The sequence below is a fragment of the Choloepus didactylus genome, chromosome 12 (assembly GCF_015220235.1).
Source record: "Choloepus didactylus isolate mChoDid1 chromosome 12, mChoDid1.pri, whole genome shotgun sequence".
In the NCBI taxonomy this organism is placed as follows: domain Eukaryota; kingdom Metazoa; phylum Chordata; class Mammalia; order Pilosa; family Megalonychidae; genus Choloepus; species Choloepus didactylus.
This window is the reverse complement of record NC_051318.1, coordinates 24,091,262-24,103,634: the sequence shown is the minus strand read 5'-3', so window position 1 is coordinate 24,103,634 and position 12,373 is coordinate 24,091,262. Positions and strand designations below refer to the sequence as shown.

The 12,373-nt window shown below is 37.8% G+C and overlaps 1 protein-coding gene across 4 annotated transcripts in view; it reads left to right on the top strand.

The window, feature by feature from the left end:
• ARHGEF7 (Rho guanine nucleotide exchange factor 7) overlaps positions 1-12,373 on the top strand; it is a 254,497-nt gene that overhangs the window by 217,615 nt on the left and 24,509 nt on the right. For all 4 annotated transcript variants that reach the window (XM_037799666.1, XM_037799667.1, XM_037799669.1 and 1 more), the window contains 3 exons: positions 7,642-7,720; positions 7,917-8,056; positions 10,761-10,985. In XM_037799666.1, coding sequence (XP_037655594.1) covers positions 7,642-7,720; positions 7,917-8,056; positions 10,761-10,985 — 444 coding nt within the window. The remainder of the gene's footprint in view (positions 1-7,641; positions 7,721-7,916; positions 8,057-10,760; positions 10,986-12,373) is intronic.

The following is a 12,373-nucleotide window of genomic DNA, read 5'->3' as shown; positions in this document are numbered from 1 at the left end:
GTGTAAGTTTGTTCCTTTGACTGGGCCATAACTTCATTTTTCTTAGTGTAGGTTGTAGTTTTCTATTGTCTAGGCATCTGACCTCCTTGGCTACCCCAAGCAGGTTTTCCCAGATGAGAACAAGCTCAGGTCACAGAAGGAGGAAATATTCAGTATCCAGTTTCCCTGAGTGTGTCTTACAACATTCACACACCCTGTGGTTTTCTGCCCAGCAGGTGGTGCCTGTCAGCCTGTCATGGGCTGGTGTAAGGGAGTGTGGCTCACAGCTCTCCTCCCCCAGGCACTGGGGTCTGGCCCTGAAGGGAAGGCAGGTGGTAGAACTGGGCCCCTCCTCTTCCGTCTTGGGAAGCTATGCCCCCAACAGGGAGGTTATCTGCATATAAATAGATTCTTTGTTTCTCTGACTCTGCTATCTCCACCCTTGTCTGGATCAGAGTGCTGCAATTTTAAAATGGCTAAGGCTTTCCCTACTTCAAAGCACTGAGAGCTGAAAACAGCTGAGGGTTTTTTCCACTGAGCCACCAAGGTTGACAGAGAGAGAAAGGAACGGAAAGCCTCCAGATTCACCCATCGGCCAAAGATAGCACCCGATCCTTTGGGCTCCCTGTCTTGAGACAGATACGTCCCCTGACTCTCCCACGGTCAGTCGTCTCCAAAAGCTTCTGTCTGCTTCTTGGGGATTCACTGTCTGTTTTGAGCAGTTAACATTAAAACCTCAATTGGAGCTGGGCTGAGGTATATTCGCTTGTTCAGAGAGTGCTGCTCTCTAGCACCGCAAGGCTTCCTTGAGGGAGGGGTTCTTGGCTCTCAGCTCTGGGCTCAGGTCCGCAGTTTTTACTTACAGATTTTATGCTGCGATCTTGGGCATTCCTCCCAATTCAGATTGGTATATTATGAGTGGACAGTCAGGCTTGTTTCCTGACAGCTATTCCAGGTTATTTACTAATTTTTTCTGATGTTTATGAATTGTTACAGGTGGACTAACTGGCTTCTACTCCTCTCTGTGCCACCATCTTAGCTCTGCCTTTCCTCTTCCTCATTATTGAAGGACAGTTTTGCCAGTAAAGAACTTTTGGCTGATGGTTTTCCTCTTTCAGTACCTTAAATATATCATACCACTGCCTTCTTACATCCATGGTTTCTGATGAGAAATCCTACTCTTAGTCTTATGGATGATCCCTTGTATATGATGAATTTCTCTTGCTGCTTTCAGAATTCTCTCTTTATCTTTGGCATTTAACAGTCTGATTAGTATGTTTCTCACAGTAGTTCTTTTAGGGTTTATTCTGTGTTTGGAATACATCGTGCTTATTGGTCATGTTTATTTATGTTTTTCATAAGAGTTGGAAAATTGTTTACCATTATTTCCTCAAATATTCTCTCTACTTCCTTTCCTTCTCTTCTCCTTTTGTGACACCCATGACACATATGTTTTTGCACTTTGCCCTGTTACTAAAATCCTTGAGACATGGCTTAATTTTTTCTGTTCTTTCTTCTATCTGTTCTTCTGACTGTATGATTTCAATTATTCTGCCTTCTACTTTGCTGATTGTTTCTTCTGCTGGTTCATATCTGCTTTTGTAGGCCTCTAGTATATTTTTAACATCTCTATTATGCCTTTCATTCCCATAATTTTTTTTTTATGCTTCATTTTATACCTTCAAATTCTTCATTATGCTTACACATTGTCTTCCTAATACACTTTCTCTCTTTATGCATATTTTCCTTCATTTCCTTGAACTGATTTAGGAGATTTGTTTGAACTTCTCTGGTTAGTTGTTCCAAATTCTGTCTCCTTTGAAGTTTTAATTTGTTCCCTTGAATGAGCTATATCTTCCTGTTTGTTAGTATGGCTTATAATTTTTTCTGGTGTCCAAGCATTTGATTATTTTGATGAGGTAACTCAGAAGGTCAATTTCTCCCTCTTTCTAGGGTTGTATTATTGGTTGGCTTTGTGTTAAGCTCTTCTTTGACACCTGGTCTAACTTATTCTGGACTTTTAGAAGAGCCCCCATTTAAATGATCACATTTTCTCAGCTTTACAGTTTTTAAGATTGTACTTTACATGTAATTATTTCATGTCCTGGAAAGAAACTTTCTTGCCTCTGTAACTTCTCTGGGAGACTTGATCTGTTCTGTTTGTTTTAGTGTAAAAATTTCCTCCAGCTCCTATGATTTGTTTAAATTCTCTCCCTCACTGAGTGCCTTGTCTTCCTTACACTTTTCAGTTCTGGGACTCCTTTCCTATAGCAGTTCAGTATAACCCCTTTGTTTCTTTTTTGCTCTGTAAGGCTTTCTGTCTCCCATTTCTTCCCTAATAGGGTATCTCACCCCAGGGGGCCAGATGGGGTCAATCTAGCAGGGTGGCCCAGCTGCCAGTAACTCAGTTGAATGTACATACCATTACTACAGTCTCTCACTTGCTCGTTCTTGCTCATAGAGAGGGAGAAGGTGCGCAGTTTTTTGTTTTTTTTCCTTTTTCCCCTGGTGGCCCTTTTGTATGCAGCCCTCCTCAGCAGCTTGTGTTCCTCTCTGGGTCTTTAAGGACATGGATCCCTGTACCTGGATACGCTTGGGGTTCTAACTCACTGCTGTCAGGTCACTTTATAGTCTGTGTCCCTGGTTAGAGGTAAGAGGGATCCAGGCCAAAAAATATGTAGAGCCCCTTGAGGAGCCTGTGGAGAATGCAGGGGTATTGGCCTACCCCACCTCGATGGTTGCTAACATGACCACAGACATAGGGGACTGGTGGCTTGATAGGTTGAGCCCTCTGCCATAGGTTTTACCCTTGGGAAGACAGTTGCTGCAAAGCAGAGGCTAGGCCTCCCTATAATTGTGCCTCAGAGCCTCCTCCCGAATGCCTCTTTGTTGCTCAGATGTGGCCCTCTCTCTCTGGCTAAGCCAACTTGAAAGGTGAAATCACTGCCCTCCCCCCTACGTGGGATCAGACACCCAGGGGAGTGAATCTCCCTGGCAACGTGGAATATGACTCCCGGGGAGGAATGTAGACCCGGCATCGTGGGACAGAGAACATCTTCTTGACCAAAAGGGGGATGTGAAAGGAGATGAAATAAGCTTCAGTGGCAGAGAGATTCCAAAAGGAGCCAAGAGGTCACTCTGGTGGGCACTCTTACGCACAATTTAGACAACCCTTTTTAGGTTCTAAAGAATTGGGGTAGCTGGTGGTGGATACCTGAAACTATCAAACTACAACCCAGAACCCATGAATCTCAAAGACAATTGTATAAAAATGTAGCTTATGAGGGGTGACAGTGGGATTGGGAAAGCCATAAGGACCACACTCCCCTTTGTCTAGTTTATGGATGGATGAGTAGAAAAATAGGGGAAGGAAACAAACAGACAAAGGTACCCAGTGTTCTTTTTTACTTCAATTGCTCTTTTTCACTTTAATTATTATTCTTGTTATTTTTGTGTGTGTGCTAATGAAAGTGTCAGGGATTGATTTAGGTGATGAATGTACAACTGTGTAATGGTACTGTGAACAATCGAATGTACAATTTGTTTTGTATGACTGCGTGGTATGTGAATATATCTCAATAAAATGAAGATAAAAAAAATAAAAGCACCCAACCAAAAAAAAAAAAAAAAAAAAAGAATGGAGACCCCCTATCTCACACCATATACAAAAATTAACTATGAATAGATCAAAGACCAAAATATAAGAACCAGGATTGTAACACTCCTAGAAGAAATGTATGGAAGCATCTTCAGGATCTTTTGTTATGTGATGATTTCTTAGACTTTATACCCATAGCATAAGCAATGAAAGAAAAAATAGATAAATGGGACCTCATCAAAATTAAAAACTTCTGTATGTCAGAGGAGTTTTCCATGAAAGTGAAAAGACAACCTATTTAATGGGAGAAAATATTTGGAAACCACATCTCCAATAAGGGTTTAATATCCAGACTATATGAAGAAGTCCTACAACTCAACAAAAAAAAGAGAAACTCCCAATTAAAAAATGGCCAAAAGACTTGAATAGACATTTCTCCAAAGAGGATTTACAAATGGCTAAAAAGCACATGAAAAAATGCTCAATATCATCAGTTATTAGGGAAATGAAAATCAAAACCACAATGAGATAACATTTCACATCTACTAGAATGGCTACTATTAAGAAAATAAACAAAACTACGAGTGTTGGAGAGGATGTGGAGAAATAGGAACACTTATTCATTGCTGATGGGAATGTCAAATGGAAGCCATTGTGTAAAACAGTAGGGCAGTTCCTCAGAAAGCTAAGTATAGAAATACCATACAACCCGGCAATCCCTCTACTAGATGTATACACAAAAGAAGTGAAAGCAGGGACTCAAAACAGATATTTGCAGACCAATGTTCATAGTGGCATCATTCACAATTGTCAAAAGATGGAAGCAACCCAGGAGTCCATCAACCAATGAATGGATAAACAAAATGTGGTGTATATGTATGAAGAAATAGTGTTCAGTCATAAAAAGGAATGAAGTTCTTATACATGTGACAACAAGGTGAACCTTGAACACATTACGTTGAGTGAAATAAACCAGATACAAAACGAGAAATATTGTATGATATCACTGATATAAAATAATTACCGTAAGCAAACTCAAAGAGTTAGAATCTAAACTATAGTCTGCTGGTTTGAATGTATTATGTCCCCCAGAAAAAGCCATATTCTTTGATGCAGTCTTGTGGGGCAGACGTTTTGGTGCTGATTAGATTTGCATGGAAATGCGCCCCACCCAACTGTAGGTGATAACTCTGATTAGATAATTTCCATGGAATCGTGGCCCCACCCATTCAAGGTGGGCCTAGATCAGTGGAGCCATATAAATAAGCTGACTGGCAGAGGGACACTTTGAAGAAAGCTCAGGAGCTGCAGATGAGAGGCAGTTTGAAGATGGCCGTTGAAAGCAGACTCTTGCTCCGGAGAAGCTAAGAGAGGACAAATACCCCAAGTGCAAGTAAGAGTGACACTTTTGAGGAACTGCAGCCTAGAGAGGAAAATCCTGGGAGAAAGCCATTTTGAAACCAGAACTTTGGAGCAGACGCCAGCCACATGCCTTCTCAGCTAACAGAGGCTTTCCGGACACTATTGACCATCCTCCAGTGAAGGTACCTGATTGCTGATGTGTTACCTTGGACACTTTCTGACCTCAAGACTAACTGTGTAACCAAATAAACCCCCTTTTATAAAAGCCAAAAAAAAAAAATAGGGATCCAGGCCACTGCCTCCGAGCAACCCCCAAGCTGTGCAGGACCAAGGATCGACCAGTTGGGACAGACATTTCTTATCTGATATTTTTCTCTTTCTTCAATTCAGCTTTGTGGAATCTTTCTTTAGTCTCTCTTGTTCCCCAGAGTCCTAAGCAAGTGGGATTTGTCCTTTTGTTGGCTGAAGCTCTGGGGAGGTTTTTTCAGGGGATGTCTTATATTGCCATGTTGATGACATCCCCCTAAGATATTTTATTTTTTTTTTAATCATTTCACTTCTTTTCCTTGAGAAAATGTGAGAGCTGATTTAAGAAGAAAATGCAAGGGGGCATCTTTTCTGTTTTTCTTCACTGATTTATGATGGTGATATTAAGTAGTTTTTATTTTTTTTTCTGTATGTCTCGTAGATGCTCCTTGTAAGTTTTCATTGTCTTCTTCCCATGAAGTTATAGAAAAGTTTTTTACAGACTTGTCAATCACCAGATAATACTTTGATAGAATTCAAGCACTTTGTTTTCTTTGATTGGGATTTATGAAGAACATGATATGTTTTGCATTATCTCCAACAAGAGGAATAAGTGAATCCTGATTCAAAATTAGATATAGCCTGATTGTCCCTCCACAAAAAGCTTTGGCTACTACCCAAAGAGTGTTATAATTCCAAAAGGAGTACTTCTAAAATCTATAAAACAAATATATATGGAGATATTCAGAAAAATAATGACTCTTAATTTGTAAAGCTGCTACAGGATTTTCCCATAAAACTGGTAGTTACCTCTAGGTTAAATTTCTCTGATAAGCCTAAATCTGAATCCTTTTCATTCAGCACTGTCTATCTTAGTATTTTATAGCCCCAGAGTCTAATTCCTTTCTTTAGACCTTCCAAAGGAGTGTCCGAGTAGGTTGCCTGAAGACACGGTCCTGCTGTCTTCTAACCTAAGGGCAAGTAGATTGCCATTTGGAATAAACATACAAGGACATGAGGGATTTGTTCTTGATGTTGATACTGTTATGCCACTGGAAACCTCATTCTACCAACAGGACCTATTTATCATTAATACTCATTTTTACTCTAACGTATATTTCTTAGAGCACTGGCTTTGAGTTAAATCCAACAACTAGCTTTAAGAAAAAGCAAAAATTTTACATCCAACCACAACAACAATATATTATACACTAATGATTTTAAATTATACTAGGTTAAATTCAGTCACAGTTTTACTTCCTCTCAGATTTCTCAAAGCTATTTAAATACATCTGTGCATTGTGAATCATAGAAAGGAGTATACTGTAGATAGCATTTTCCAAATACATTGGAATAACAGAAGTATCGAGCGGTAGTAGTTCACATGTCTAGTGTCTTACCTATCATACTTTAGGACAGGATTTCTCAACCTCAGCACCATTGAGAATTTGGACTTGGTAATTCTTTGTATGGGCTAGGGCATGGGGACTGTCCTGTCCATTCTTTGTAGAATGGTGCGGCAGCAGTAGCACACACCCCCACACCACCTGCACCCCCCACCCCCGGCCTCTACCCACTAGATGTCAGAAGTGCCCATTTACTCATTGGGAACCACTGCCTTAGGAGATGATGATACAGTCGTTTTCCTCAACTGATTAATTGTTCCACAGTCAACCTGGTCCAAAAAACCTGTAGTCTTTTCTTAATGACTTGGTTAGCCACCATGTATCCTAGTTTAAATGAACTGGGCTAAGTTATTTTGTTTTTTAATTCTGCTCTAATTATCAGTTTGTATCCCTTTTTTGGTATCTCTCCATTGACAGGTACCAGTTAAAGAATACACCCTTTTTCAGAGGTGACTTGGTTGTCCACCTTTTTTTCTTTCCTCCCATCCCCTCCCCTCCCCTCCCCTCCCCTTCCTTCATTATGTGCAATATTTAGCACAATTACTTACTTTCCATTTGGTGGACTACAAAGCATAACTGTTAAACATTTCCTGTTATCGCCCCAATTTTCCACCCTAACTTTTGCCTTCAGACTTGGAACTTCCTCTCTATTCCTTTATGAGGCAAATATGTGTTTCCTTTCTGTAAAGCAAGACATTTAAAATAGCTGTTGTAGGCTTTAGTTTTGGGGGTTTTATTAAGGTAATGTATAATATTTTTGTGTCTCTGTGTTTATGTTTAGAGTAACTCATTAGATGAAGTTTGTTTTTGTTCTGATTGTATCTTTTGTACCTTTTTGCCAGCTTGATTTCTTAGTTATAGTATTATGATTTCTTGTTTGAGATAGAGACTTCTGTATTATACATGCATTTGATACAAAGGAAAGAACTTTTTTGGTTTAAGAATACAGTTCTGCCATTTCTAAAATCATATAATATTTATTTTAATAGTGTATCTTCTTTACTAGAAAAGTACTGATTGTTTTTTTTGGGGGGGGGTGTTCTTTTTTAGGGAAAGCTACCAACAACAGGAATGACAATCACAAAGCTTGAGGACAGTGAAAATCATAAAAATGCATTTGAAATATCAGGTGAAGCCACAAACTTTTGTAAATGCTATCTATTACTGTGATGAGAGTTAGATTAATTTGTTGGCACATTCTTAAATATTTCGGTGGGCTGATGTTTAAACATTGTTGAATTATATTCTGGATTTGTGTATGTATATATGCATGTGAATGCTTTTTACCTGTTTTTCCATTTTAGCCTATTTGTTATATCTTCTAGGGAACATGATTGAGCGAATATTAGTTTCGTGCAACAACCAGCAGGATCTACATGAGTGGGTGGATCATCTACAGAAGCAAACTAAAGTCACATCAATTGGAAACCCCACTATTAAGCCTCATTCTGTGCCGTCACATACTGTAAGGACTCATGCACTGTTCCTTCTTCCAAACTCTAAAAAATATCAGCCTTTGGTTGAGTTGACAGGAATGATCATGTACTTTAAAGTAGATTTAATACATGAATCAGTAATGCAAAATATGTGCTTCTTTTTTCTCTGCAAGTATTTGCTTCATATCCATCTAATAGTGAACAATTTCACAATGATCATTATTGTGATGCAGTTCTAATATTGTGTGTACTCAAACACAGTTCACTGAAAGTTGGATAAGAAACTGTTTCTCTTATGAGAGTAAATCTAGAAGACTAACAGGAGAGTTTTCACCTAAACTACCAAGAGCTTCCAGTCCAAAGATTATTTTTTCTGAGAATTTTAACTGTATTTGTATATTTTCTAAAAAACAACAAAAATATATGATCATGATGATTAAAAACGATCAGATTCATATTGATAGCATTAAAATGTAATTTTTGATTCATTGCTTTGATTTTAAATTCATTTAGCTTCAACTTTAAAAAGTTCAGCAGCTCTTGGGTTTTTTGGATACTTATAATACTTCAAAATAGATTAACACCAAAGTTCCAGTGTTTAAAACCTCCTTGGTGTTTTATGCTTAAGATATTGTTATCAAACTGTTTTAACATTGATCATATTTATCAGATAATATTTTTTTAATGCAGAAACCTTTTTTAAAATGAATTATAATTACAAAAGCATTTTCACTTTGTAGATTGTTTTACATCCTTACAGTGTTTTTATTGTCTTTAATAGGACATTTTCTGCATGTAAGTTGAATTTTCCATTCATTATCCTTCAGATTGAAAGTTTTAGCTCAGTAGGGGTAGAGAGTTATATTGGAACTCTTCTTTCTGCATGATTTTCTGTAAATCCACAGCTGCCCTAATAAAAAAAACTAGGTAATGCTAAAAACAAGAAGTTTTAGCTCAAGAAAAGTGAGTATTGTGTAACACTTTGATCAGAGTTACATTATACCACTCTTATTTCTCTCAATAGTTTGAAGGTTAAAACTACTCATTTGCTTTAGCTAACATTTCATTTTGAATGGCTGTGCCATTTGTAACTTTTCCTTCCTTTCAAATGTATTTAGCTTTCACGGAACTAAATTTATTCTAAGGACATGTATGTAATATGTGTGTATTTATAAAGAAAAACTGAAGTGCTTTTTCATTCAGATTCTCAAAAATAGCCTGAAGCTAAACTTCATAAAACTTTACCTCAAGTAAAACTTTGCTCTGTATTTGGACCTTGGTATCTCAATATTTCTTCTTATGTCACTTAGTGGCAAGGAAGGCATTCCTTCAGCAGGTAGTTACTAAGTCCTTGCTGTATTGAAGGCACTGTCCTCACATGCAAGCTTTTGAAATGTTCTACATTTTTCCTAGGGAGTTTCTCTTTGGGGAATTATGGATTCTCCCTGTGATCTGTATCCAATGTTAATAATACTCTAATTTAGCATAAAACATAACCTCTTGATTTCCTCAGGCAAACATTACTTATTATGACATTATTGCTAACGGGTATTTTGCATCATTTTATCTTTCTGTGAATGAATTATTTGAAAATTATTTTGTTGTAGTGTTGTAGCGTGTTATGAGTCTCTCACACACATTCTCACCCACCTTCCTCTTCCACCAAGGACTAGCATATGATTATTGTAGTTTTCATAGAAAGTTAAATGCTATGCATTTTTTACTATCATGGCATCAGCCAGTGTATGAATTTCCCTTTGTATACGTGTTTCAAATATTGTTCAGTTCTTTAGAAGGGACGTTACCTTATTCGCTCAGTTCACATAACCCTTCAACTCATTCTCCTGTTCAGTATGCCTTACTGTTACTGGCTGATTTGAGGTTAGTAGCTAATTTTGAGTGTTACTTATTTGTTTTGTTTAACATTTTCTCTTTTAACTCTCAGTGTGTTAGAATTATTTTTGGATTTTCCAGGAGTATAAAATCCACCAACAACTTATTCCTCTGAGAAATAGGATTTTGAATAACTTTGTTTTGATCAAAGTTGATTTTTTCAAGAAAACAACATGTTTTATCCAAGGGTTGGGCAACTTTTTCTGTAAAGGGCCAAATATTTTTGGCTTTCTGGGGCATACGGTTTCTGTTGCAATTGTACTTTGTTTTTGTAATGTGAAAGCAGCCATAGATAATAAAAGGATTGGGTGTGACTGTGTGCCAATAAAACCTTTTATTTCAAAACAGGGCAGGTCCTAGTTTTGCCAACTCCTATATCACCAGCCAGTGTCTTGGAAGAAAAATTACCGTCCCCCTTAGCCACATTCTCAGTAAAGGAATGCCTGTTCTTTTATAAAGTACTGATTCTTATACCAAATGAAGTACTTTTTTTCAAGTGTTACTTCCATGGCAAATAAAGAGGTGACTTGTAGAATATTCAGAATTTTAGGTATTCAGTTTCAGTGCTGCTCATGACTGATAGAAGCAGGCCTTGAGCAAAATGATGCAAGGAACCCTATTCTTAGCTGAGATATGCTACAGCTGACTGTTCCATCCAAGAAACTGATAATTTAAAGTCAGATTCAAAAGAAATGATAACAATTGATTTTTTTTTTTTTACTGGGAGTGTTTTTTAAAAACTAAAGTAAATCTATTTGATCAAGGTTCCTCTTATAGTAAATGCACTGGTGTCTTATGTTTTGTTTCTTCTGTTTTTTCAAACTTCTCTGCACTTGGCAGCTTCCTTCCCATCCAATCACACCATCCAGCAAACATTCAGACAGCAAGCCAGTGCCACTGACTCCTGCATACCACACGCTCCCACACCCTTCACATCATGGGACTCCACATACCACCATTAATTGGGGACCATTGGAGCCTCCTAAAACTCCCAAACCTTGGAGCCTGAGCTGCCTGCGACCTGCACCTCCTCTACGGCCTTCAGCTGCTCTCTGTTACAAAGAGGTGAGGTCCTTTGGCCGTTGAAATAGCCACTGTAAAAAGTATGGCATAAAAGAAGTAAGCATAACTTGAAATCTGGGTGTGTTAAATTGGTCATTCTCTACTTCAGCCCATTTTTTTTTTTCATTTCAATGAATTAGAAATATTGGCAATCCAATATTTCTATTTGTGAGATAAAAAATACAGATTAGGTTCTTCAGAACTGTGCAGATGGATCTGCCTTCATTCTTTGTCATTCCTTTCTGCTGCTTAAAGGGCCTGAGAGATCCACAAGCACAGCCGCATGGAAAGGGTGTGTGTAGTGTTGGATCCTTTCTTTGCACTTTCACAGAGGGACCGTTATTAAGGAGGAGAGGCCTATATTCAACCAAGGAGTGCTGCTTCTGAGAGCCTTCCTTAATTCCTGCTGATCTGAGGGTCAAGGAACTAGAAACAACTTTGCATGGGCTTCCTCTTTGCCTTTTGCTGAGCCTGAACTTATTTTGAACTTCCAGTTGGTGAAGGATTATCACTTTATTTCTGTATGCTTATTCTTTTGTCCCTTTTGACCATTTCTTTAAGTTTGAGCTGTTCTCATCCAGGAACCCTACATTTTGTCTCCAGAAGCTATTTGAGATGAAGAAGGCATTTACAAAAAAAGAAAACAAAAAGGCAATTCTCCTCTTTGATGTATAAGAAATTTTAACGCACTCTTCTTGCTCTTCTCCATTCTAATTCAGTATTTTATATACACTTTGTGCAGTAAAAATACAATTATTATGCATGAATAAATATTAAGAGTTTCATACACTTAAACTTAAATCTGCTTTTGATAAGGAAAGAAAGTGTCTTGAAAAATGTATCCTGAGGAATATTCAGATTTTTATTAAACAGATTTGGTATGTCTCCATTTGAGGAAGTTGATAATAGAAGCAATGAGTGTGTTTGAAACATTGTTGCCTGGTGGTGTCAAGTCTCTGTGTCCAGTTGTGGACCATATTGCAAAGATAACCAGAGCAGACCCTCCATATTTGCTAGCAACAAAGACACATAGAAAAAGCGCTACATAAGAAATTATTATCAGTCCTTTATAGTTTTTTTTTTTCTTAATGAATGCTTTATGATGGGCAGTTACTTAGAGAATGTTGATGTTCTTTATTACATAGTTTATTGCTTGAAGTCCAAAGGAAGAATGAGATAATGTAAGCAAGAAATTGTGGAGATTTAATTACTGGGGCAGAAAATTGGGGTAAAACTGTTAAGTTTATATCAAGGAAATGTGAGGTAGCGAGGAAGTGAAAAACAAAACAACAACAACAAAAACAAAGTAGAAAGAGTGAGGGAGGAGGGTATTAAGGAAAATAAAAAAATTTTGATTTTTGTATAAATCTGGCTGTAATTGTTTTGCTGGA